General features: G+C 43.7%; 1 protein-coding gene across 1 annotated transcript in view; it reads left to right on the forward strand.

The window, feature by feature from the left end:
* Positions 1–9,639: 9,639 nt before the first annotated feature.
* ATP2A2 (ATPase sarcoplasmic/endoplasmic reticulum Ca2+ transporting 2) overlaps positions 9,640–26,845 on the forward strand; it is a 62,947-nt gene continuing 45,741 nt past the window's right edge. Inside the window, exons 1-5 of the mRNA XM_027853453.1 lie at positions 9,640–9,807; positions 10,967–10,984; positions 11,075–11,157; positions 18,175–18,279; positions 24,931–25,069. Of these exons, the coding sequence (XP_027709254.1) occupies positions 9,690–9,807; positions 10,967–10,984; positions 11,075–11,157; positions 18,175–18,279; positions 24,931–25,069 (463 nt within the window). The 5' untranslated portion in view covers positions 9,640–9,689. The remainder of the gene's footprint in view (positions 9,808–10,966; positions 10,985–11,074; positions 11,158–18,174; positions 18,280–24,930; positions 25,070–26,845) is intronic.

A 26,845-nucleotide genomic window follows, 5' to 3' on the forward strand; every position in this document is an offset into this window, starting at 1 on the left:
TCTCATCAGGGTGGGCACTTTCTGCACTGGTGCCCCTCCACAGCTTCTTAACCTGTGCGATGCAAATCCATGTCTCGCCGTAAAATCTGAATGAAGAATCCATCCAATGCTTTAACCTCTTTATCCCCCAGTTTCCTCATCTGTAAAATAGGAACAATAATAGCACTTACCTTCCAGGGTTGTTTTGAGGATCAAACGAGATATTTGTAAAGTGCTTTGCAAATCTTAAAACGCTAGATAAATGTTAATTGTTATTACAGGCCTTTTGATAACATTTTGTGGGTACCAGTGCAATACTTGGGCTTTCTGTTATCTTTCTCTCTTGCCACATGACTTGTCCTTTCTTCTTTTCCAGTCCCAGGTGTCATAGTATGAATGGTAGTAAGGCATAATGGATAGAATGCTCGACTTTGAGACCTGGGTTCAAATGCCACTTCTAACACTTGCCAGTTGTATAACCAAGGACAAGTCACTTCATGTCTGTAAGCCTCATTTTCCTCATCTGTAAAAATGGGAATAATAATACCTGGAGTACTGAGTCGTAGTGATGATCACTTGAGATAACGTATGTAAAAACTCTTTGCAAACCTTAAAGTGCTATATGAAGTCAGTTATCATGCACTTGATGATAGCTTTCAAGATATCATGAGCATGGTTTATTGTTGGTAATAAGGTGCCACCTCCTTATGCCCACCATGTGTCTTTTCATTGCCCCATGGGTCACCTACAATTGTGATTCAATTGAAATTATCGTGTTCCATGATCATGCCACAAAGCATCCTTGGAAGATGATGTGTTTAAAAAAAAAAAAAAAGATGGGTTTCAAATATGGTCTCAGAGATAGGTTTGTATCTATTGTTTTAAGAATTGTAGAGGGGGTGGGGGCAATAGTGGAAAGCACGCTGGACCTGAACTCGTAAGAGACCTGGGTTCAAAATCCTGCCTCCAACACAAGTTATATGACTTTGGGCAAGTCACAAAATAATAAGTAGCACTGGTACTCTAAGGTTTTCAAAGTACCTTACATTTTGGGAAATAAGTGCTTTAAATATCCCCATTTTTACAGCTGAAGAAACTTAACCAGAAAGAGGTTAGGCAGCTTGCCCAAAGTCACACAGAAAATATGTGGCTGAGGCCAGATGTCCCGAGCTCTGTCCACTGTGCCACCCAGACAACCACTTAGCCTCTGTGCTTAACTATGGGTCTGTGTTTCCTTATCTGTAAAATGAAAGGGTTGGACTAGATGGCCTTGAAGGTCCCTTCCAGTCCTAAAGCTATGATTTCTTTTCCCCTTAGCCTTACTGAGCCTCAGTTTCCTCATCAGCCAAGTGGGAATAATAATGCTCCCAGGATGGTTGGGATCAAACGAAATGACACCTGCAAAGCATTTGACAGAACTCTCTTAAAGAGCCGCATAATTGTCAGCTATTATTATCTTGTTCTCATCTTTTCAGGGGAGTTATGACAGAACAGACCCAGGACAAGTTACTAGACTGGTCTTGTTCTTTTACATTTCATGTTCTACAGCCTATTAATAGCACAGGTTGATAAAATAACTGCCTTTTGTAGCTAAATAAAAATACTGAGATGTAAGTAAGGGATGTCTCCTATAGACTCACTGAAAGCATCCTTGGGACAGCTCCAGGCACAGGTATAATAGGTACCTCTTTGCATTCTTACCTTATTCTAATTTATTCTGCTAGGTTTTTATTGTTATTGTTACTGTTATCTACTTCTCTCATCTTTTTTTAAATAGGGTTCAGGCAGAACAAATCACTCTCTTGCTATTTGCTATCTAGCACAATACCAGACACACACAAAAAGCACTCAATAAATGCTTGTTGACTCGCTATTCTTTTATGTATATCTAATGATCTTGGGGCTATTGCGGAGCTAGATAAAAACGACTACTTTGGGTAAGTTAATAGGAGTACTGGGATATAAACTCATCTTCTGTAGCCTCTTTGTCACAACTCTCAAATCATACAATGATGACATGTACTGTGTCCTGTTCCCACATGACTTTGATATCCTCTGCTAGGTCTCTATATTTTGAAAGGTTTTTTTTTATTCCATGTATTTGGGGGGCTGATGAGTCAATAGGTCAATATCTATTAAAAATGTCATTCTTAGACTAACATCTCACACCATATGCCAAGACAAGCTCAAAATGGGTACATGATTTAGATATAAGGGGTGATATTATAAGCAAATTAGGGAAGGATGGAAAAAAGTACCTGTCAGATCTCTGGATAAGGGAAGAATTCATAATCAAACAAGAGATAGAGAGGATCACAAGAGGTAAAATGGATCATTTTGATTACATTAAGTTAAAAAGGTGTTGCACAAACAAAACCAATGTAGCCAAGACTAAAAACAAAGTAGAAAACTGGGTGGGGAGGATTTAAAGCAAGTTTCTCTAATAAAGGCCTAATTTCTCAAATATGTAGAGAACTGAGCCAAATTTATAAAAGTAAGAACCATTCCCCAATTAATAAATGGTCAAAGGATATGAACAGGTAGTTTTCAGACAAAGAAATCAAAGCTATCTTTAGTCATATGAACAAATGCTCTAACTCACTATTGATTAGAGAAATGCAAATTAAAACAACTCTGAGGTATCACTTCATACCTATCTGATTGGCTAACATAACAGAAAAAAGAAAATGACATGCTGGAAAAGATGTGGAAAAATTGAGGCACTAATGCACTGTTGGAGTTGTGCATTGATCTAACCATTCTGAAGAACAATTTGGAACTATGCTCAAAGGGCTATCAAACTGTGCATAGCCTTTGACATAGTAATACTACCAGTAGGTCTGTATCTCAAAGAGATAAAATAAAAAGAAAAAGGATCCATATGTACAAAAATGCTTACAGTAGCTCTTCTTGTGGTAGCAAAGAATTAGAAACTAAGAGGATGAACATCAGTTGGGGAATGGCTGAACAAGTTGTGGTATATTAATGTGATGGAATACTATTGTTGCTGTAAAAAATGATGAAGGTGATGGTTTTAGAAAAAACCTAGGAAGACTGGTATGAACTGATACAAAGTGAAGTGAGCAGAGAACAAGGGTAACATTGTGCACAGTAACAGCAATACTATAACAACAATCAACCGTGAAAGACTCAGTTACTCTGATCAACATGTCTGTGACAATTCCAAAGGACTCATGATGAAAAATGTCATCCATTGCCAGAAAGAGAACTGATGAACTCTTGAGTACGGATTGAGGCATATTTTTTTCACTTTATTTTTCTTGCTTTTTTTTCTCTTGCAACATAGCTAATGTGGAAATATATTTTGCATGACTTCATATGTATGATTGTTATATTTCTTGTCTTCTCAATGGGTGAGGGAGTGGAGGAAGAGAATTTGGAACTGAAAGTATTTTTTTTTAAATGTAACTCTTAAATGTTGATGGATCAATGTTATATCCGGGTGGTTGTGAGCAATGGCTCTGGCTGTAACGATGCTCTGGTTTCAGCGCAGTTTATTTGATAAAAACACAAGAATATTGGGGGGTTTCACTTATCATCATCATTGTTGTTACTGGTATTGTTATTATGGTCACATCATTCTTCTCATCTTTACAGGATCAAAGATTTAAAACCAGCATGGAATAAGAAAATGTTTATAAAGAGCTTTGCAAACCTCAAAGTGCCATATATGCCACTGCTTGCAACAGCAGCATGACATAGTGGAATGGGCCCTGGGTGGGGTCACAGTTTCCGATTCCTGGCTCTGCCACTTCTACCCAGTGACCTTGGACACAGGGGATTGGACTAGATCACTTCCAAGGGTCGCTTCCAGCTCTAGAATTGTGGTCCTATGATGTTTACATGTTGTCTTTGTCTTGCTTTCTGCTCCTGACAGAATATGTGTTTCTAGTGCTTAGCACAACGTCCAGCAGATAGTAGGCACTTAATAAATGGGGCAACGGGGTGCCCTAGGAAATAGACTGCTGGACTTGGACTTGGAAAGACATGAGTTCAAATGCTGACTCACCCTTACTGTGTGACCTCTTTGAGCCTTACTTTCCTTATCTGTAAATCAGGGGTAATAATAACACTTTCACAGAGTTACGGTAAGGATCACATGAAATTACACATAAAGTACTTTTCAAACCTTTATATGAGCCAACTATTATTATAAATTCTTATTTATTGATTTATGGAGATAATTAGAGAAGATTCCCTATTTTACAGATAAGAATACTAAGGTAAAGAGGTGGGGGTGTCACAGAAATGGGATCATTAGATCCCAGTTCTGCCTTTGGGTGCAGAGCTATTATAATAATGGTAATAATTTACCTTTATATACAAACCTCACAGCTTTCTAGCCCTTTGGGTTTAGAAAGCACTTTCCTTGCAAGTTCCATAATGCCTAAAAATATGTAATACCCTTCTATTTCTGGTAGTGCTAGAAGAGATAACTGGGATTGGCTACACATGGTGTGGATGTGCTACCAGAGAGAAAGTAGCCATCAGCCCCTCAAGTGTGACACCCTGGAACAATCACGGAAAGTTGCTCCATGGCTGTGACCTAACCAGCTTCCCCCCTGCTTCACCTGGTGCATTACCATACATAAGAATTTTTGTTTGCTTGCTTCATGGTTGTTGGCTTGTTTTTGTTTTTTTTAATCTTCTTCCAGGTATCAATCAAAACCTCATGCCAGCCTCCATTCCTTGGAAATAATGAAATGAGATGACGTGCATGATTCTTTCAGCTGGGCAGTGCAATGTGGCCTACATCTGGCTGGAGGAATTAATCTGTTTCCAGTCCTCAGGCTGAACTCTCTGGGGCAGTTGAGCCGGCTCTCCCTTGTGCCTCTTAGGGTGTGCTCTGTCTCTACAGATAGAGAGACAAAATGTTTTGCTTTGGCAACCTGCTGCAAGAAAGCTGCTCGTCTCTAAAAATCTAATTTGCACATATTTTGTTCATGGATTCCATGCAGAGGTCCCTCCTCTCCACCCCCAGTTAAGTGGTGCAACTCCTTTATACTTGGGGAACTTCCTTTATGTCAGGGAGACGTGGGTTTTGTAAAGAATATGCGAACAAAATATCTGCGGCTAAAGTGTAGGCTTTGGAGCAAAATGGCCCTCCTTTCCCCTGCTGGATAAAGTGACAGAAAAGAAAATATACCTAACATTATGGCATCAGTGCCTCCATCTTCCCAACCCCAGAGCTGCTGAGAACTAAGTACTCAGGCATTCTACGCTACTCCAATAGCTATTTAAAAGTTCCCAGATCACAACCTGTGATTTCTAATGCAGACAAGTGGTATCATAAGACCAAGCGTGGGAGTTAAAAATAATAATAATAAATTACTATGCCATTCTCCCCTCTTCTTTTGCCAGGAAAGTATTTATTAACCCTCACCAGGCAGAGTGCAATTCTTCTTAAGGGGCTTTTCAGATGAGGAAATGGAGGCCCACTCAGTTGACTTGCCTGAGGCCACATAAGTAGTACTGGTCTGAGCTGAGATTCAAATACAGGTTTTCTGATTTCAGATTGAACGTTATTTCCACCACCTCAGGATGCCTCTAAAACAGCAGATAATGGAACAGGCTGGGTGGTGATGAAGTAGTATGATAGCTACCTTTAAGCATTCAGAGGGCCTTCACATGCAGAAAGGATAAGTCTTTTGTTTGCCACCCCTCCAACCGACAGGCAGGACTAAGAGCAGTAGGTGGAAGTTGTAAAGAGGTATTAAGTTTAGCAGGCATGTCAGGAAAAACTTCCTAATAACTACAGCTATCCAAAATGGAATGGGCTGTCTCAGGAACAGTGGGAGCCCCGCCATTAGGGGTCTTCGAGCAAAGGCTGAATGACCACTTGCCAGATATGTTACAGTACAGACTCTTGTTCAGGTATGGACTGGAGCTGATCACAGGCTTTCAGAGTTGGAAGAGAATTCAGCACTTATATTCCAGAGTCCCCTCTTCTTCAAGATGATGGGGGACCTCCTAACTCCCAGAGCAGACCATTTCCCTTTTGGACAACTCTTTTAGTAAGTTTTTCATTAAGTGGGACCCCAACATGCCTTTCTGAATCTTCGGTTCCCTGCCTCTTTAGTCCTGCCTCCTGGGACCAAAAACAAGCTTGTTCCCTCTTCTTGGTCATCAGATATTTAAAGAGTGCTATCATGCCCCTGCTAAGTCTCCTCTAGGTTAAACAGACCTAGTTCCTTCAACCAATCCTCATGGGACAAGGGTTCAGATTTCCTCCTGGTTGCCCTTCTCTGAACATGTACCAACATATCAATGTCCTGCCTAAAATGTGATACCCAGAACTGAACGCAATACTGCAGATGTGGTCTGACAAGGGTAAAGGACAGTGGCATTACTGCCCCAGGAGAGCACTTCCCTTTCTTACTTTTCCACCTCCTGTGACTTTAGTGATTTTCAACCTAGTACAGAGAATTCTGAGGTCAGTCAATGTCTGGTAAGAAGAGGGTAGTGGAGAATAGCACCTTAATTGAATGATGTTAAGATCAATCTTGAGCAAGTCACTTAACCTCCCTGAGTCTGTTTCCTCATTTCTAAAATGGACTGGAGTAGACAACCTCTAAAGTGATCTAAATCATTTGAATACCCAATAGGTATGGCTTCTCTCCAGAGTCATTCAATTGGATGTTCTCAGAGATTTCCCAAAGACCCAGAGTTTAGTGGTTTCTGGGCTACTTCCTGATGAGTCCTCTAAAGTCTTTACACCCTCTATCTTCCTGATGGGGCATGGTATATTTGTAAGAGCTCCAGAGTTGGATTCAGGGGAGCACCAAATTCCCTCTGACACTGTGTGATCAAGAACAAATTACTTAATCTACTGATCCTGTTTCCTCAACTGTGAAACTGTGGGGTATTAATAACTGTGGTACTTACCTCACAGATTTGTTGTAAAGCTCAAATGAGACTACGTATAGCAATCTGCAATTTGTTCTGATTCATCTGATCTCACCAAACTACATTCTCTGGTACTTCTCTCTGTTCATATCCTGTACCACAGTAATATCGGGTCACTGTCAGTAAGTCAACAAACATTTATTAAGCACTTACCATGTGCCAGGCACATAAGTGCTCAGGATACAATGGCAAACACATTTCCTGACCTCACATCTTGTCCATGGGTCACAATTAGTGTCTGTGGCTGAATTTGAACTCAGATCCTCCTGACTTGAGGACCAGTGCTTTACGTTGCCACCACCTAGCTGCCCCTAGCTCACATCTTAACAGGAGAGACAACATGCATAAAAAGTGTATTTACATTACGCACATAGTACAAGTGGAAGTTAATTCCTTCATTCTTTACCTCCCCCCTCATTGATATAGTGGGGGAAAAAAAACAACCCAGTAAGACTGAGATTCTAGTCTCAGCCCCTCAACTCCCTAGGTGTGTGACCTTGATTGTCACTCAATCCCTGAATCTGAGCTACCTCATTTGCAAAATAGGATTGATCATACTTACCCTGCCTAGCTCCTTGAGCACAGGAACTGTCTCCGTTTTGTCTTTTTACCCTCAACAACTAGCACAGTAGCCACCATCTAACAAATGCATAATAAATGCTTGTTAATTGGTGCATTATAAGATTGAGGATCACATAAGAAGTGCTATAATTTGGATTTCATCAGTCTTCTGAAGAAGTTGATATGAGGGAATTATGAAGATACACATACACCACTGTTCCCCGCCACCCAGGATATCCCAGGCTGGAGGCAGATTTCAAACTCTTGACAGACACACTAAAGATCTGAATTCTAGTGTAGACTTCTTATGACCTGCTTGACCTTGGACTGACTGGAAGGGAAGATATCGGGGTAGTTCATGGACTGCAAGCTCAAAATGAGTCAATATGGCCACCCCCCTAAAAAAAGTTAATATATCTCTAATTCCCATATTAAGAGGACTAGCTCCCGGGAGTATGAGGCTGATAGGCCCACTGCCCTTTGCACTGGTCAGAAGATATCTGGAACCCTTTGTTCAGTCCTGGACATAACATTGTAGGAAGTCCATTGATAAACTGGAGAATGTACAGATGTCCACCAGGAGGGTGAAGGGCCTTAAATCCACATCCTATGAAGTCCAGTTGAAGGGACTGGGCATGTTTAGCCTGGAGTAGACTTAGGGGAAACATGAAGCCATCTTCCCCGAAGGCTGTCATGTGAAGAAAAGATGACTTTGCCCGGTTCTGCTTGGCCCCGGAGGGCAGAACCAGGAGCAGGATTTAGAGAGGGATTGAGGCTGGACAGAAGGAAGAGCTTCCCAGCCATAGGATGGTCTTCAAGGTTCAAAGGGCTGGCCTTCACCGGAAGTCTTAACAGAAGCCACGTGGCCCCACTCAATAGGTCAATTAACTTGAGGAAGGGCCTACTGTGTGCCAGGCTCAGGGCTAAGCTCTGGGGTACAAAAAAGGACAAAAGGCAGTCCCTGCCCTCGGGTAGCTCACAGTCTGAGAAGGGAGGGAGACAAGTGCGGAAAACTCTGTACAAACAAGCTCCAGACGGGAGAAATGGGAGATTATCCACGGAGGAAAAGTCCTGGGTGGGCAAAGCTTAGGCCTCGTGGGAGGCCTGTGGGCACGGGACGGCCGGAGTCCGAGGTGGACATCAAGAGCCGCGACCCCTAAGGCGCCCTCATGACCTGCCCGGCCCTCTCTCAGCTTTTCACGACGGCACGTCCGTGCGCTCCAGCCCCTGGCCCGCGCCTCCTCAGCCCGCCATGCCCGCTTCGGACTGGCAGGCCAGCGGCTCCAGCGCGCCTGCGCCGTGGGCTCCTCGAGCCTCGATCCGGGTCCTCGGAGCCGGCTGGAGGGGGCGGGGCCAGCGCGTCGGCCCGGGCGGCGTGGGTGAGGGAGTCGGCAGAGGGCTGGAGCCGAGGAGGAAAGGGAGGGGCGGGGGTGAGGAGTGAGGAGGAAAGGGGAGAGAAGGGGGAGGCAGGGGGCGTGGCCCGGCCGCCGGCGCCGCGCTGGTGCCTCTCGGCCAATGAGCGGCGTCCACATGCCGCGGCGGCGAGAGGGGAGGCAGCAGCGAATAAATGCTATTAGAGCCGCCGCCGCCGCCGCCGTCGCTGCCGCGCCGCTCGCTCCCGTCCCCGACGCCGCCGCCTTCGCCGCAGTCTCCTCCTCGGGTCACCGCCGCCGCGGCCTTTTGGGGTGGGGGCTCCGCGGAGGGAGCGAGCGCCGCTCCGGCTAGATAGAGCTCCGCAGGCGGGAGCGTCGGTGCGCCTCCGGAGCCGGGCCGACAGCGGGGCCCACTGCCCAGCCGGCGGCCGGCGGGCAGGCGAGCGAGGCTCGAGGCGCGGGCCGTGCCGGGCGGCGGTTGGCGGTCGAGGGCACCGTCCCGGGCTCGGGCAGGAGCCGGGAGAGGGGAGCCGAGCCGAGCGGGGCGGGGGGCGGTGTCACCTGCCCCGGGGCCGCGGGGGGGAGGGCGCCCGTGGGGTGATTCAGCGCTCGGCGGAGCGGAAGGAGGCAGCAGAGGAGGAGGAGGAGGAGGCAGCGGCGCCGCGGCTGCTGCTGCTGCTCCTGGGGTGCGGGGGGTGGAAAGCGCTGCCACCCGCCCTGCCACCGCCTCCTCCGGTGCCGGCGGCCCTCGTGAGCCTGGGCTGCTGCTGAGCCGAGCCGAGCGCGTCCTAGCGGGGCGGGAGGAGTCGGAGGCGGCCCCGGGCGGGCTCGGGCTCGGGCTCCGCAGCCATGGAGAACGCGCACACCAAGACGGTGGAGGAGGTGCTCGGCTATTTTGGCGTCAACGAGAGCACCGGGCTGAGCCTGGAGCAGGTCAAGAAGCTCAAGGAGCGCTGGGGCTCCAACGGTGCGTGCCCGCAGCAGCTCGCCTGCTCGCCCGCTGCGGCGAGGGGAGGGGGAGGGGGCTGCCTGACACACGCCCGCCGAGGGGCTTCAGCCTTTCCTTGCAGTGGGCCCTGGGGGGGGGGTTGTACCCACGCTCTTCAAGCCCCCCCTTTGTGCCTCTGGGGTCCTTTACCGTTTTGCGGAGGAGAGGCAGTAGATAGCGCCTCCTAGTTGGGGGTCCAGGCCCATCCCTCCCTTCCCCCGCCCCTCACCCTAGTATGTTCTCCTCTTTGCGCAGGAGGGGAGGGGGACCAACGCTTTTCAGCCAATCACCCTCCCCCCCCCATGCCCGGGCCTCCCGTAGCCTTTTCTTTGGGGCTCTTCCCGGAGGATGAGAAGGCAGCCCCTCCTTGTGGGGTCCCCAGGCTCCCCTCCCCCGCCCTCTACAGAGGAGGGGGCTGTCGGGGGGCCGGGGCCGGGAGTCTGGGCGTGTGGAGTCTGCATCTGCTGGGAAGGCGGCCTAAGAGAGAGGGAAGATGGCTGACTGGGGCTCCACCTCGTGGGTCTCTCCCACCCGGGCTTCCCCGCCCGGGTTTTCGCAGCGACCCCCCCCCCCCCCCAACCGAGGAGCCTTCCTCACGTGGGGAGGGGGGCTCAGGAGGGCCACCGCAATCCGATGCCTGCCCCTTTTCCTTGACCTTCTTTTTGTGCCTTGGTGAATCACCCACGCAGCTCCAGCCCTTCTCTGGGGAATGAGAAACTGATCAATGAGCTGTCAGGAGAAATCCCGTGGACCTGGGGCTTAGGACTTAGAGAACCCTCTGACCTTCTGGGCTCCCCAGAGTCACCCCCCCCCCCACTCCACACACACACACACACACACACACACACACACGGCAGGTGACCTGACTGACATGTCTCCTTTTTAGGGTCCCCTCCTTAGGTGGCTGGGTTTCACTCTGAAATGTAGGCACAAGGTCATTAACCAAAAAAAAATTTGTATCTTTCTGTTAATTGTCACCTACAGAAAGGATGGTCGTTGGTCTACTCTAGCTAAAGCTTTTGTCTTCCAGAATGGAAGGTGTTTAAATTTTAACAATTTTTCTTGGAGAAAAAACTGAATGTTAACGTTTTCTTCTTTTCTTTCTCTCATGTTCCTTGCAAATCTCTGCATTCTACAGAATTGCCTGCAGAAGAAGGTAAGTCATTTGATTAAAAGTTTTTTTTTCATTGTTTCTTGCTGAGGCTATTAAGGTAACTATTATAATAATTTGCATTTCTTATTATAGGGAAAACCTTATTGGAGCTTGTAATTGAACAGTTTGAAGATTTATTAGTTAGAATTTTACTGCTGGCAGCCTGCATATCTTTTGTAAGTATAAAAAATGTCTTTTTCTTTTTTTTTTAAAGTATTGGTCAGCCAAATATTGCAGGGATAAAAGTTGTAAAGCTAAAAGCAGAAAAGAGTAAGCAAAAATGTAACGTCAAAGTACTGTCTTGGTGTTAACCATTTGTATTCGTAGAATGTAAACTATTGATTTTTTTTAGAAAGTAAATGGATGTTTCAGTCTGAGGGGTGTTTTTGTTTTTGTTTTTTAAACTAAGGAGGTTAAAGCTAATTAGATTTTCCAAACACATATTGTAGAGCCAAATAAGCTTCTAAAGCCAAAGTTTTTTTTTTTCAATTATTAGGTCTTTTAAATTTTATTTTTGAATTTTGACCTCTCCTTATTAACAAGTTGTAAGATCACATGAAGATGATGATGGGGTCATTGTCATCTGTAAATAGCACTCACCAAAGGAATATTCCCAGTTGTTTTCCCTTTCTGGTAATAGCAAGGTGACAGTTGCTTCTGACGGGGACAAGAATGATGACGCCAGTGATGGCTCTGGGGTTGACCAAATTTGGTCACTGCCCTTCAGGGTGGTGGTATGTTCATCTAAGTTGGACCCCCCCCCCCAAACTTTCCCTGATTTGACTGAGTACCAAACAGATAGAACTCCTCAGATGGACAGGACAAAGTTCGGCTTGCCCTGTTCCATGGACACAATGTTAGAACTGGGCAGTTTCCTGGTTGTGTGAGCCAGAGAGTCTCCGCTTGCATGTAAGAGCTAGTGGGGTTGCTAAGAAACGAGAGGGAGAGAGAGAGAGAGAGAGAGAGAGATGCAAAGAATGAAAGCCTCCGGAGGTGATGGGGGCGAAAATGTTCTTGATAAGTTTTTAACCGAGTTGTTCTCTTCGTCATGAAATCGTCATGTGGGTTATTCTTTTTTTGAGCCCAGAGAACGTTTGTATAATGTGGTAGATGGAGGCCCTTGAAGAATTGCAAGGAGAACTTTGAAAACTCAATTCTCTGGACAAAATCTCATTCACAAAAATTCCCCCCCCCCACAACTTGAGGACAGGAGGGATTGGGCCTGATGTGACTGTGTATGCTCAGGTGGCGTGTGTGCCTCCGATTTTCAGCCAGGCGTGGCTTTAGAAAACCCCCAAACAACCCACTGGAGGTGAGTTTGTTGGCAGTTGGGCTAGATACCAGCTGCCCCAAAGGGGCCACCTTCATCTTTCCTCTAGCTGTCTTTTCTCAGAAGGAGATTTGAGGAATTGGCCAAGCTGTTGACTTAGAACCGGAGACGTCTGAGTTGTTTTCCAAATGGTAGATCTAAGAGGAGCAAACATTCAGTAGACACAATCTTGGTGCTGTTACCCTAAAATGAGCCTTTTCCCACTAAGTACAGTGTGTGTCATAATTACCATGACAGTACCATTAATTACCTTTAGGGTCCAGCCCTTGGATTCTGGACTCTCGGAGGAAAGTTGAGGCATGATGTCATAGCAGATGATTTGCTCAGCCTACTGAATTGCTCCCTACCTCCTCATGTGGCTCTTCTCCCCGATATTTTTAAACTTAAATTATATAGTTTAACTCCAACATATCTGAACAAATTCAAATCCTCTTTGGTATAGATTAATCGGTTTGCATTTCAGAAGGATCAGCAGCTTGTTACCACTAACATGTACTTGAGCTTTTAACTGTAAGTGCGGTGTGGATTCATTCAGGGAGTAAGAGACTGCTGATAGTCCTGAATAGTTTACAGAAGGAATAAACAGAAGGCAGCCAAAGCTCATGGGAAACAACTTTGCTGCCTTCCCTTGAACTCTTCGCGGTTGGTTGAGAAGTAGAATCAAATATGATCAAACTTCACAAAATAAGGCAGACTGAATATTTAGGCTGGGGAACGTCTTACACCTTTAGATGGCTGAAATCGTTTTTTAAAATCTCATTTCTGGGCCGACACAGTTTTGTACTTGGGGCTCACAAGGCCCCCCGGGGATCACTGAGATGTTCCATCAAAAGTGAGGTCATGTATACATTGAAGCAAAATTAATCTTAGCTGCTGAGTAGTTGATGTTGGTAACACAAAGGCAAAGACATGAGTGTTGGAAATCTTAATTGAGCTGGTGAAATGGTTGGGTCTCATTTAGGATTTGTTCTCTTTCAAATGTAGGATATTTCTCTCTCTCTCTCTCTCTCTCTGTATATAGTATAGTATATTTTAAACCCTAGCATGTGATGGATGTTGAAAGAATAGTTTATTGTGAAATTTTAATAGAGTTTATGGTTTCTTGGAATTCATGTACTCATTTTCAGAGTATTTCAAGCAGCATCTTCTCTGACCTTTCCATCCCACTTCTCTTGTGGTGGTCACTGCTGGGAATTGTCCAGGATTGTCATCTTTTTTGAATTTTGATTCTCTGGGGCCTGCAGCACAATGAGTCTCGTCATGCATTCGAATCTCTGTTCTGTTATTTAATAACTGTGTGACCTTGAGCCAGTGAACTTGCCTCTAAGCCTTTTTTTTTTCATCTATAAAATGAAGAGGTTAGATAAGTTGCTACTCAAAGCCTCTTTCAGCTCTGAATTCTGTGATTCCTTGAGAAAAATGACTGGGAAACAATTTGAAAATGGAAGTTGTTTAAATTTGAGTAGCTGAACAAGGCAATATGAAGAGGCAGAAGAAAACTGCTGTGCTATATAACTAATTTCTTATTACATTAGCTTCTTTTAAAAAAAAGTGATGTCTAATTCTTTTATTTTAACAAATGCATTTTGTAAATGTGAAGTTTTGATGCATGTCTGATAGAGATGGGAGTATGTGTTGGGTAATTGGTTGTTCTTAGATTGTAAAAATTTCCCTCGCCTAAACATTTATGGGATGTTTCTTGTGACTGTTTGACATGCTAACCCAGAGAATAACCTGTTAACTCTGGTTAATGTTCTGCTATAGCGGAATATAGGAAATTGCAATTATTTTTACACTGGTGGCTTAGGGATTTGTTTAGTCACTTCAGTTGTGTCCGACTCTCTGTGACCCCATTTGGGGTTTTCTTGGTGAAGATAATGGAGTGCCATTTCTTTCTCCAGCTCATTTGACAGATGAGGAAACTGAGGCAACCAGGGTGAAGTGACTTGCTCAGGGTCATAGTTAGGAAGTGTCTGAGGCTAGATTTGAACTCAGGAAGATGAATCTTCCTGACTCCAGGCCTAGCACTCTGTTCACTATGCCACCTAGCTGCAATATTCACCAAAGAGTACATTGGGAAGGCCCTCATCTAGAATTATTGTGTATGTATGTGTGTGTCAGAGGAAGAAAGAGACACACACACACAGAGGAGTGAGAACATAAATGGAGTCGCCCTGGGGTTCTAAGGTCAGTGTTTGGTGCTGTCTACCTTTTTATTTGTGGGAAAGTGCTAGGAATTTTTTTTTCTTTTTCCTACATAGATTTACTTAGTCCAGCTTCTGATAAGCCACAGTTATCTCAGATGCGATAGTCACCTCTTCATAAGCTGCTTTCCATTTTACTGTTATTTCCAGTTCTCTTCCCAGCCTCTGGCTTGCCTTTTTCCTGAACCTCTCAAGCCTTTCCCCCTTTCTGATGTGCCAGCACTGATACTTCTCTGAGGCCCCCTCCTTCCCTGACTCCCCAGGTTCTAGAACAGAGGACTGAACTCAGGTTCACAGAAATAGTTGGGTTGGTTGGACTAGCCAGTTGTATGTGGTTGGCTTCCAGTGTGGTTAGTGATGCTGATTCCTGTGGGTTTATAGTCTGAAATCAACATTGCTTTTCCTGTTTAACCTTATAAACCATACTTGGTTGACTGTCTTTTGATGTGTTCTTCCATCCTTGGTTATACTGAAGGCTCTGTTATTAGTTTTTTCTATTTTTATTTGTAATAGAAATGATTAGCAGCTACTTCCTGTCCTTAAAGGTAAGCCTGTTAGGGGAATTCTATCAGCAATAATCAGTACATCTTCATAGATCCTTTCTATTCTTCCACAATACTCATCTAATAGAAGTCTTTTGTGTTAAGTTTGTATCCGAAGGAAAAACACAGTGAAATTTTTTTTTATGGAAAAAAATTTTTTAATCAAACTAACATTGTCTTGCTCTCACATTAAAGAGAAAAGTCTAGATCAGTGCCTACAAGCATTTATTGAAGCATAGGTGTTAAGTGCTGGCAATATGTGAGCCAGTCCCTGTCCTCAGGAAGCTTACATTCTGATGCAGAAGACAGTTACGTACAGAGTACATGGGAGGTAACGTTAGCGTGGAAGACACAACCTGCTGGGGAGGCCAGGAAAGGCCTGTAGTTTGTTACTTAAATGTGTGCCTTGCCACCTGCTGCCAAGAAGGAAATTCAGCCTCTCTCTAACAAGGTGCGAAGCTTATCTTCGAGTTGCTAATGCCTCTCTGACCTTTAAGAAAGGCCCTGGTTCCTCCTCAAGTCCAACAATTTTTTTTCCCTAGCTGGAGAGTTAAGTTTCCTATTTCTAATTCGCTCTCCTTGGCAAGCATTGAGAAGGCTAGCAGCGGAGCAGCTGCGATCTTGCATCCATCACAGTTTATCACTTCCTCAGAGAAGTTGTCTTTTTGGCGCTCGGCCTGATCCTCAGGGGCTGCAGGAGTGTGCTGTGTGTCAGAGAGCCTGGGAGTGAGGGAGAGACTGCTTTTAGGCTGTCTGGGCCCTCCCAGGCCTCGCTGGGCCCTTTCTCATTCTCTTCTTGGGGTTTGCCTGCCTCAGTATTCTCAGTATCTTTTTGGAAATTTGGCCATATTCCAATTTTTTCCCCATTTTTGTCTCTGTGCCTTGCCCTTACAACCACTAAATAGGCACTGAATTCCCATTGGATAGGACCATACTGATTTCTTGTGGCCAGGTTTTTAGCCAGGTGTATTTTTATTGCCATTAATTCCAAAAATGTTTAAAAACATATTCGCTGCCTGTTAACTAGTTTGGTTGAACTCTGATTAGCCGCTGTTACAAGTATTTGTTTCAAATACAGAATCTTTGTCCTAAAATATTGGAATGCTTTAATTCGAACTCTTTATATTTCACCTATCACTCAATTAAAGAGGTGTTATGGTTGACCTCGTAATGCCAGCTTTGGCACCAGTAGGGTTAGGGTGATGTCTGCTGGTCTTCGGTTTTGTAGCGCACACGTCTTAACAGGATCCCATCATTACCTGGTTTAATTGGAATCCTGTATTAATGTTTGAACTTGGGCTTTGTTGTACTTCAGTCCTTTCAGTCATGTCTGACCCTTTGTGACCCCATTTGGGGTTTTCTTGGCAGAGATACTGGAGTGGTTTGCCATTTCCTTCTCCAGCTCATTTTACAGAGGAGACAAACAGACTTAAATGACTTGCCCAGGGACACACAGCTAGGAAGTGTCTAGGTCCAGATTTTTAGTCAGGTCTTCCGGACTCCAGGCCTGACGCTCTGTCCACTGTGCCTTATAGCTGCCCTGGGGTTGTGCTGTGTGTCTGAATACTTCTTGAAAAATGCTTTTCCTGACATTGCAAATGTCTGATTTTTTAAAAATGATTTTTGCTCATTTTTTTCCCTTCCCCTTTTAAAAAAATTCTTTGTTATAAGGGATAGCTTTCTGGGAGGGAGAGATACAGGGGGAAGGCAGATGATGTAAAAAAAAAGTGTATCAACAAAACCTATTTTTTAAAAAGTCATTGAACTGCCTGGGAGTAGTTTTATTCTCAACCAGTTTTCAAGAAATCTGAAAAATAAACTTGGGGTAAAAATCCCAGATATTCTGAAATATCATTTGTTGCTTTTGTTCCCATGCCTTACATGATCATGTCTACTGCTTAAGAGAATTTAAATAATTTTTAATTAACTGGTCTCTTTAGCATACTTTTCATTACTTGTTTCCCCTTTGGATTGTACATGAATGGTAATTTGAACTCTAGAAATTGCTTTGAGAATATAATGATACTCGGCTTTCGTCTTTTTTTTTTTTTTTTTTTTTTTTTTTTAGTATATTATTGTCCATGTTAATTTAGCCACCATTTCTGCTCCCTATGGACAAGGCACTATATTGACCAATAGTTCCTGATTCAAATGATGTCAAACGAGTTTCTTTACTATGTTCTTCGACCCTCTTTGGCTGTTTTCGGTTAGGAATAGGTGTTGTTGGTTTAGATATTATATATAACTTTTCTCAAAAGCTAGTGTTGGTAAATCCTGGGAGAGCTCCAAAGAAGGATAAGACTTCAACTCTGTACTCAAGGAGAGTAGAGTCTAACAGAGCAGATAAATGTCCAGCTCTGTGACTCTGGGTGAGTCAACTGGGAGCCTCAGTCTCCTCCTCTTTTGCTGGTGGTTGTGAAGAAGGTGCTTTGTAACACTTAGGATTAATATTTTAATCATTGAAAGGGTTGAGAGATACAAAGTGTTATGATGGCTTGGAGAAGAAAGAGATTGCTCTTGGGTTAAGGGAGCCCTCAGGCAGGAATCAGGGTCTCATGAAAGAGAGGATTGATTGGAGTCAAGACTCTAGGTGCCATCAAGTGCAGGATGGTCAGTTGGGTAAGAGAGGATGAGATAGGGATGGAAGGCCTTGGACACCAGCTAAAGTAGGTTATACTTTGGGGTAATGGAGAGCTATTGAGATTTTGCAGGATTCTTGTTTTTGGTTTTCTAGCCAAGAGGATGGCATGGTTAGAGATATTTTTCTTCGAGTTTAGTTGGGCTTTGTAGACTACAGGGTGAACAGATTGGAGGTAGCGGGGCTAGGTCATTAGAACAATCCAGATGAGGGTTTGGGAACTAGGATGGTGACAACCCATGTCTCTGGCTGCCTTGAAAACTAATGTGGTTGTATTTTTCTGCTGATGCTGAAACACTCAGTAGATAGTTTTGGTGACATTTTGAATATCCATGAATTGTCATGAGCAGCCTGGTGCTGGCTGCAAACACCCTGCTGTTCTTGGGCTTTTTCTGGGGACGTTAAGAACAATCATGTGGCACCTTAAAGTGGAATAGAGTATGCTCTGCTCACTGCAGCAAATATCATTTCCTTTGCAGGTCCTGGCCTGGTTTGAAGAAGGTGAAGAAACAATCACAGCTTTTGTGGAGCCTTTTGTAATCTTGCTTATCTTAGTGGCCAATGCCATTGTGGGTGTGTGGCAGGTAAGCCTGAATGTTTCCCCTTGCAGTGTAACTAGTGGGTGATGGTGTTAACCCGTCCTCTCATTAATTCCAGAAGCAGGTCCCTTTCTATTCTCATCTAAGATTTATAATCTTCTGTAGGGACTCAGTAAAAGGAAGCAGTCTGGGTCTTTCTTTTTGTCTGCAGCAAAACTGTCTCTTTCTCTCCCCTTTTGTGATTTTTTTAATTTACTTTTTCTCTGTTGGGTAGCTTGCTAAGAAGCTACCTGGCTTACAGAGAGCTAGAAGATCGTTTTCCTGCCTCCTGGGAAACAGTTCTAGGACCTCAACATCAATTTGTGATTTTGGCATGTGCTTCATGGAGTAGATGCAGCAAATTGTTCATGCTAGTATGGTTTCCTTCCCCAGCATGCTGCTCTCTTTACCCCCTCCAATCACTCAGCCAGTTTGTTCTCATGGATTATAATCAAGTATACTTAATAAATATTAAGAGCCTGCCTTGTGCCAGGCTCTGTGCTGAGCTCTGGAAATACAGATAAGAAAGTCTCTCCTCCTCCGGGAGCGTACAATACAGAATAAATCAGTAGTAATAATAAAGAAATTTAGTATGGCCTGTATGACAATAATCTACCACAAAAATGTAATATACTGTGTTTCAAAGTCAAGTAGGAATGTCTTCTGTATTGTTTTGTGGGCCCGTGGTTTGTACTTCCCATGTGTCCCTTGCAGTGTCTAGGGGGAAGCTAAGCTCAGAGGCCTACAGCAAGCAAGATGAGGTGGGGATTAGTGCCTCAGGACGGTAATGGAAGTAGATGGGTTGGCAGTATTTCCAGGACCATTGCTTTACCTGTATTCCAGGTAGACGCTGATACACTTGGAGACATCAGCAGCCCAAAGTATCTTAAGATACCAAGAGCGCTGTGACATGGGATGGCTGGGCAGGAGGGGAGGCTGGGGAGCCAGAGGAGCTGTTGCAGAAGTTTGGCTAGAATGGGAGGCAGTGACTCCTGCCCAAAAAGCTGCAAAGTGGTGATCGGCCCCATTCGATCATTTGTTTGCTAAGACTGACTGGCTGCTTGACTGGCCTTTGACCCGCATGTCCAAAGGTCGTTCTGAGCTGGAGAAAATGAGGAAGCGAAAGGAAGAGCTCGTTTTTAGGAAAGAAACGGGAGATCAGTTTGGTGGTGGAGGGACAGCAGCGCTGGGGGCCACTCCATGCACTCGCTTGCAGCTCTCTTGCTTGTAGAACAAGTGTTAATAGGTGGTGGAGTGTGGAGGCTGGCCCCGCAAGCTTTGTAGAATTTTTTTGGGGCAAATTTTTTTGTCATGGGACTTGACCTTTGTGTGTATTTCACTAAGACATTGGGGTCAAGTTTCTCTCTCCATTCTCACTCTCAGCTTCTTGGGCTGAGGTGGTAGCAAAGAGATGTCTTGAAAAGGAGTTGGCAAAGTGAGGTGGTCCAGGAGAAGGGAGAGGGAGGGGAAACAAGTGAATAATGCCTGGGAAGAAATGATGGGGCTGGGGACAGTGTTACCGGGCTCTTCAGTCCTGGGGGCACTGTCTGTTCCCTTTACATGATGGGAATGATGGCATTCATGATCTTAATGCTAGGGATTGTGATATGGCGGAGTCAGGACTCTTGGGCTTAAAATCTTGAACTTCAACACTTAAGTAGTGGGGCAGCCTCAAAGGTTTGCTTTCCTAAAACGAACCTTTGGACATTATCAATGTCAGCTTTTCCTGTTCTCCCTTTGACAAATTTTGGCAGTCAGGTGGTGAGGTGGGTAGAGTACTGCACCTGGAGTCAGGAAAACCTGAGTTCAAGTTGGGGCTCAGCGATCAAGTCACCTAACCTTTGTCTGCCTCAGTTTCCTTATCAGTAAAATGGGGATAATAATAGCCAGTACCTCTCAGGGTTGTTGTGAGGATCAGATGAAATCATATTTGTAAATCACTTTGCAAACCAAATGCTAGCTATTATTAATAATAATACATTTACGTTTAACATGATTTGGTTTTTCTGGTAACATTTAAAGTAGTAACACTTCCCCTTGAAATAATGTTTTTATATATTCTCAAATATAATTGTCCTTCAAGGATGAAAATGTAGAGAGAACACATTTCTATTGTGATAGAATTGCATAGGAAGATTGGATTTATTCAATGACTTTTCCCTTTACCCCAAAATAAAATGCTGCTAAAAACAAAACAAAACCTTCAGCATTCTTTACATGTACAGAATATATTCTTGAACCCCAACCCCCTTTCTTTCTTCCCTCTCCATTCCATTAAACTAGGTTGGCTTGTATTCATTTATGCCAAGCTCCTATACCCAAATTCTTTAATTGGCTTAGACAATTTGGGGCTAAATTATGTACGGTGATTTATCTTTTCCCCTTTCTCTTTCTTTCCTTCCTTAACCCCACCCCCCAAACAACAAAAACAAAATTTTTTTCCTCCAACTTCTTTTTTTAAAGATGGTGGTAGGGAATGTACCAAGTGTTAATTGGCGTTGATTGGCCTTTTGTTTCTAGAAACTTGGAATGTTTAAGCTTTTCCATGTTCTTATTGAGAAAACTTCTTTGCTCATTTTTGGTGTGTTAAAGTGTGACTTAAGTGCTCTCTCAAGAATCTACTTAAATTTTAGCTGTCTGGTGAAGTTCTTCACCCTACACATCCCCAGTGTAGGCAAAGGGAAGTGACTATGAATTTGCCTGAATTGACAAAGAAGGAAATTTCTTAAACTTGCTTATAACCCAGCCTCATCAGTGCTCACAATTCTTCCCCAAACCTCAGTGAGGCATAAACTATCCCTGCAAGGGGAAGAGGGACATGGAAAGGTGACTTTATTGGTTTGGGCTTTGGAATTTAGGATATGTAGCAGATTGCCCAGTTGCACAGAAACACAGGTGTACGTCTTCTCCACCCACAAGTACTTTGAGCAAACCTAATATATGAACATCTCAATTGATTTTTTAGAGTGTTTGTGGGGGCAGCTAGGTGGTGAAGTGGATAGAGCACCAGCCCTGAAATCAGGAGGACCTGAGTTCAAATCTGGCCTCAGACCAAACACTTAACACTTACTATCTGTGTGACCCTGGGCAAGTCACTTAACCCCAATTGTCTAAAACAAAACGAAAAAAAAGATCAGAGTGTTTGTATATACAAGACTACTTTAAATTGTAAGATTCCTTCTTGTATTTAAACCTAGTTTTTCTCAGTTTAGCATAACTTTAATATATTAGTATATATTGGGGGAGACCTTTTTAGTTCCATTTAAATAGCCTTCTTAAGGTTTCAACCAGCTCTTACGTCTGGGATTCTGTGGATGAATGAATTGGGCAGAGTGAGGCATACCTAATCAACAACCATTCATTTATTTATTTATTTATTTATTTTTCTTCTTTTTTTTTTAATTAGTTTATTTTGATTTATCAACAATCATTTCCCTAAGCTTTTGAGTTTAAAATTTTTCTTCCCATCCCTTCCTGCCTCCCTCCCCAAGATGGCACATAATCTGGTGTAGGCTGTACAATATACATTCCTGTTAAACAAATTTTCACATTAGTCATATTGTAAGGAAGAATTAGAACTGATAGGAGGAACTCCCAGAAAGAGGAAACAAAACTCAACAGAAGAAAAAAATAGCAAATAGTATGCTTCTATCTGCATTCAAACGCCATAGTTCTTTCTCTGGTTGTGGATAGCATTTTCCATCATGAGACTTTTGGAAATGTCTTAGATCCTTGCATTGCTGAGAAGGGTTAAGTCTATCAATATTAGTCATCGCGCAACGTGGCTGTTACTGTGTACAGTGTTCTCCTGGTTCTGCTCACTTCACTTAGTATCAGTTCAGACAAGTCTTCCCAGGTTTTTCTGAAGTCTGCCTGCTCATCATTTTTTATAGCACAGTAGTATTCCATTACATTCATATGCCACAATTTGTTCAGCCATTCTCCAGTTGATGGGCATCCCCTCAATTTCCGATTCTTTGCCACCACAGAAAGAGCTGCTGTAAATATTTTTGTACATGTGGGTCCTCTTCCAATTTGTATGATCTCTTTGGGATATAGCCCTAGAAGTGCTATTGCCAGGTCAAAGGGTATGCACATTTTTATAGCCCTTTGGGCATAGTTCCAAATTACTCTCCAGAATAGTTGGATCATTTCACAACTCCACCAACAATGCATTAGTGTTCCAGTTTTCCAACATCTTCTCCAACATTTATCATTTTCCTGTTTTGTCATGTGGGCCAATCTGATAGGTGTTTTGTGGTACCCCAGAGTTGTTTTGGATTTGCATTTCTCTAATCAGTAGTGATTTAGAGCATTTTTTCATATGACTATAGATGTCTTTAATTTCTTCATCTGAGAACTGCCTGAACAACCATTTATTAATCGCCTACTATGTACCAGATGCTTTTGTTGGCAGCTAAGTGGAGCAGTGGATAGAGTGCTGGGCCTAGAGTCAGGAAGACTCGTCTTCCTGAGTTCAAATTCGGTGTCAGACTGTGTGACCCTGGGCAAGTCACTTAACCCTGTTTGCCTCAGTTTCCTCATCTGTAAAATGAGCTGGAGAAGGAAATGCAAACCACTCCAGTATCTTTGAGAAAACCCCAAATGGAATCATGAAGAGTTGGATACAACTGAACAGCAACAAACGTGCCGTGTGCTGGAGAGATACAAAGACAAAAGATGAAACTCTGCCTGCCCACAAAAACTTCTGTTCAGTCAGGGAGACAGATACATTTATAAGTGTTTATACAAAATGAATACATGACTGTGTGTGGGCAAGATACTAGCAGCTAGGGGTTTTGAGAGGCTTCATGTAGAGGATGTTGGTGGAGCTGAGTCTTATAAAGGGCATTTAAGAGTCAGAGGAGAAGAGGGGGTCAGAAACTTTCTAGAGATAGCGTGTATCAAATACCAAGGCATGGTGTAACACAACAAGAAGATTAATGTTGGTGGACCACAGAGGGTTGGAAAGGAAATGATGTATATTGCAGGCTTTTAGAAGCCAGGCCCAGGAGCAATAGGGAGTCAGCTGAGTGGGTGGGGGGGCATTGGGCAGCAGGATGTGGTCAGGCTTCTCCTTTAGGAAAATCACTTGACAGCTTGGGTTGTACTGGGGAGAGACCTGAGTCAGGGAGGTCAATTAGGAGTGCAGGGAAGAGGGCATGGTTGTGAGGTAGAATGACAAGATTTGGCCCCAATTTGAAATGTGGAATGGAAGCAGTGAGTATGATTTCACAGATGTCTAGAACTGGGTCACCAAAAGGATGGTCCCCCTCAACAGAAATAGGAGAATGACTTCTGTTTTGTACGTGTTGAGTTTGAGGTGCCCCTAGGCATTGAGTTTGAACCGTCCAATAAGCAGGTTTAGATTTGCTGGCACAGGACTGCAAACTTGGAAGGGGAGACTGTGTCTGTATATGGAGGTCTGGTAGTTACCAGTGAGCATGGAAGCAATCATTAAACCCGTGGTAACTGGTCACCAAATGAGTATGGAGGGAAGAGGGCCCAGTCAGCCATCAAGCATTTATTCTGATTTTCAACTCTGTGCTAGGTACTGAGCTAGACATAGGCTACATATTCAAATATATATAGAATAAAGAAAATGAGGTAGTTAGGACCTAATCAGGCCTCTAACAGTTAGGTAAGGGAGGGGTCAGGGAAGACTTGGCGTAGATGGTGCCTCTGCTCCGTCTTAAAGGAAAAGCGGAATCCTATGGGGGCGAAGGCGGCACAAAGGTACATAGATGGGACATGAGGAGCAGAGAGCTCTGGCCAGCAGGGAGGAACATCCAGTGAGGTTGGAAAATCAGGCTGAGTCCAGATAGTGCAGGGCTTTAAATCTTAAACAAAGGAGTGAGATCTACACTTACGGAAAACCATGTTGGGGGTAGTGTGTAGGATAGGCTAGAGTGGGAATATCCCTGACAAAAATGCTTTATAAGATGAAGCTTACTATCAAATGTGATCAATTGGGTCATTTTATGATAACTAGAAGATGTCTGCAGCATTTCTGGGGCAGTGATTTCTAGGATTTGTGGGAAGTGATGTGATTTCTTGAAGGAAGGTCAGTATGTCCTTGGGCAGGTCTCTTAATGGCTCTGAGCCATTTTCTTTATCTATATAATAATAGGGTTGAGCTAGATAATCTCTGAGGTTCCCAGCTCTTAGTTCTGTGATCTGAGGGGACACCACATGGATCCTGGCTTCTGAAAATGCCTGGAGAGGGCAGAGGGTGTCCAAGCACTTTTGCTGCTCCCTCCTTTTTTCTTGTCCTCGATCTGTTTGATCAGATCGTAGAATGCTTCTATTTGTAGTGTAAGACCATGAGCAGTCTTGAATAACCTGATTTTCATCAGAATGACGTTGACGTTTGTGAATTGTTTGAACCACAGAATGACCTTGACCACACGGGTTTCTGACATTCTTCTGGACTATAATTTTAACTGGATTTAGCGGTTCTAAATTTGATTAGCTTTTTGACCTAGAAAGGGACTTCGCTAATGCGATGACAGTAAGAGATTGATAGTTCACAATCTGGCTTTGCTTTGCTAATTAATGGTGATACTGCCATCAACAACACTTCTTCAAATGTCTTTTTTTCCTCCATTTGTTTTTAACTACTAGTTGGTAGGCATTTAATGTTATTTTTTCTTACAGGAAAGAAATGCTGAGAATGCAATTGAAGCTCTTAAGGAATATGAACCTGAAATGGGCAAAGTTTATCGGCAGGACAGGAAGAGTGTCCAGCGGATCAAAGCCAAAGACATAGTTCCTGGGGATATTGTGGAAATAGCTGGTGAGTAGTTGGGTGTTTTTGGTTTTTTATGCATTTAAGCATTCTGCTTTGTAGTGTTTTGTTGTTCTTAAGTCTGTGTGTTTATCTGTAATTACACCTAAATGAGCGCCCTTGCATATATGAATTATCTTATTATCACATTTTAGGAGTAGGCCAGCATCAAAACAGAGCCTTGCTGTTTCCTGAATTATATGTTTCAAAGCGTTTTGGCATCTTCCCCTACACGTTGACTACTAAAGTTTTCTGTACAAGATTTGTTCGAATTACTTTATTGGTCTGGTTTGTGCATGCTGTTTGTGCTAGAATACCAGCGTTCAGGAATGGTGCTGAAATTTTTAATGTTTTGTGTTTGGATGTAGTGAATGTTTGAAGGCTTTGAAAGTAAAGGACATGAATTTTTTCTGTTTTCATACTCTGTACAATGTTTAAAAAAAAAACCAAACTTCTTGGTCTTACCCATGAGAATTAGGTTGAAGGGACAAGATGTCACTTCCAAATTGTTTCTCTCATAAAAGAGCCATAAATAAATATTATCTTGGAGAATAATTTCTTGACACAACCTCTGTGCCTCCATTTCCTCATCGGTAAAATGAGAGAGTTGAGCTGAGAGACCTCAGAGGGTTCTCCTGTGTCTGCATAGATGACTCTGGTCCTTGGGGGATGCCAAAGACCTTGGGCTTTAAAGAACAGGCAGAGCATCCCAGAGGTGGCTTTATGTCATTGTGCAGATTTGTCCATCATCACCTGTATGGGCGCTTTTGGTCCCTACTAAAATCCATCTGCTACGGGAAGCCTTTCCCACCCCCTCAATTCTGGTGCCTTCCTTCTCCATTATTTCCTGTTTATCCTGGAGATGGCTTGCTTGTATGTATTCTCCCCCATTGGATTGGAAGCTTCTTGAGGGCAGGGACTGTCTTTTGCCTCTTTTTGTGTCCTTGCTAGATGTTTGTTTATTGATTGCCAGCACTGTGTATCTCCCGTGTGATTAGCAAAGATGAGATAGCTCCTGCCCTTTCAGAGTGAGTTTACCATCTAATTTACTTTTATTCTCATGATAAATTCAGCAGTCCTATTTGTTAATGGTCTGGCTAGAGGGGAATGGTTAGCAGAGGGTCATTTCCATTAAGTCTACTGGAATGGCAGCCAGCTCAGCTCCCTCTTGTGCCGGTGGGCCTTCAATGGGCAGTGGCCTTTGGAAGGAAGTTACTTTGTCCTCGGGATCATTATCAGCTGGGGGCGTTGTTCCTGAAGCAAGGCTTTAATATTGTACCATTAATATTGTAACCAGTACTGGTGATTTGAGTACTAGAGGTAGTGGAATGAACGGTGCCAGGAAGGGGAAGTGATTTAGTCACTGTCTGAGTTAAAAATGACAACCACACATTTCTTTAGCACTGTGGTTTATAGACCATTCCTCCTGACATCCCCAAGATGCGGGTGGTGTATCTATAAACTCTATTTTATAGAAGAGGAAACTGAGGCACAGAGGGCTCCAGTGTCTCATCCAAGGTCACACAGCTAGTAGGTGGCCAAGCCAGGATTCAGGCCCTTTTTTTTGTCTGCCCACGTGCAGTATGGGACTTCTTACCCCTCTGTGGAGGTGCTTCTATTAGCAAAGGAAATGAAAGTGTTTGTCATTGATGCTTTTGTATGAAATGTGGTGGGTGGAGTGTGCTAAGTCACGCTGCATAATTTAAGGGTTTGTGAATTATTCTGACTTTTTTTTAATAAGCCCCTTTTCAGCTTCCTGGCAGAATACACATCTTCTGTCAGCCT

Source organism: Vombatus ursinus, unplaced genomic scaffold (assembly GCF_900497805.2).
Source record: "Vombatus ursinus unplaced genomic scaffold, bare-nosed wombat genome assembly UNPS02009994.1, whole genome shotgun sequence".
NCBI lineage: Eukaryota > Metazoa > Chordata > Mammalia > Diprotodontia > Vombatidae > Vombatus > Vombatus ursinus.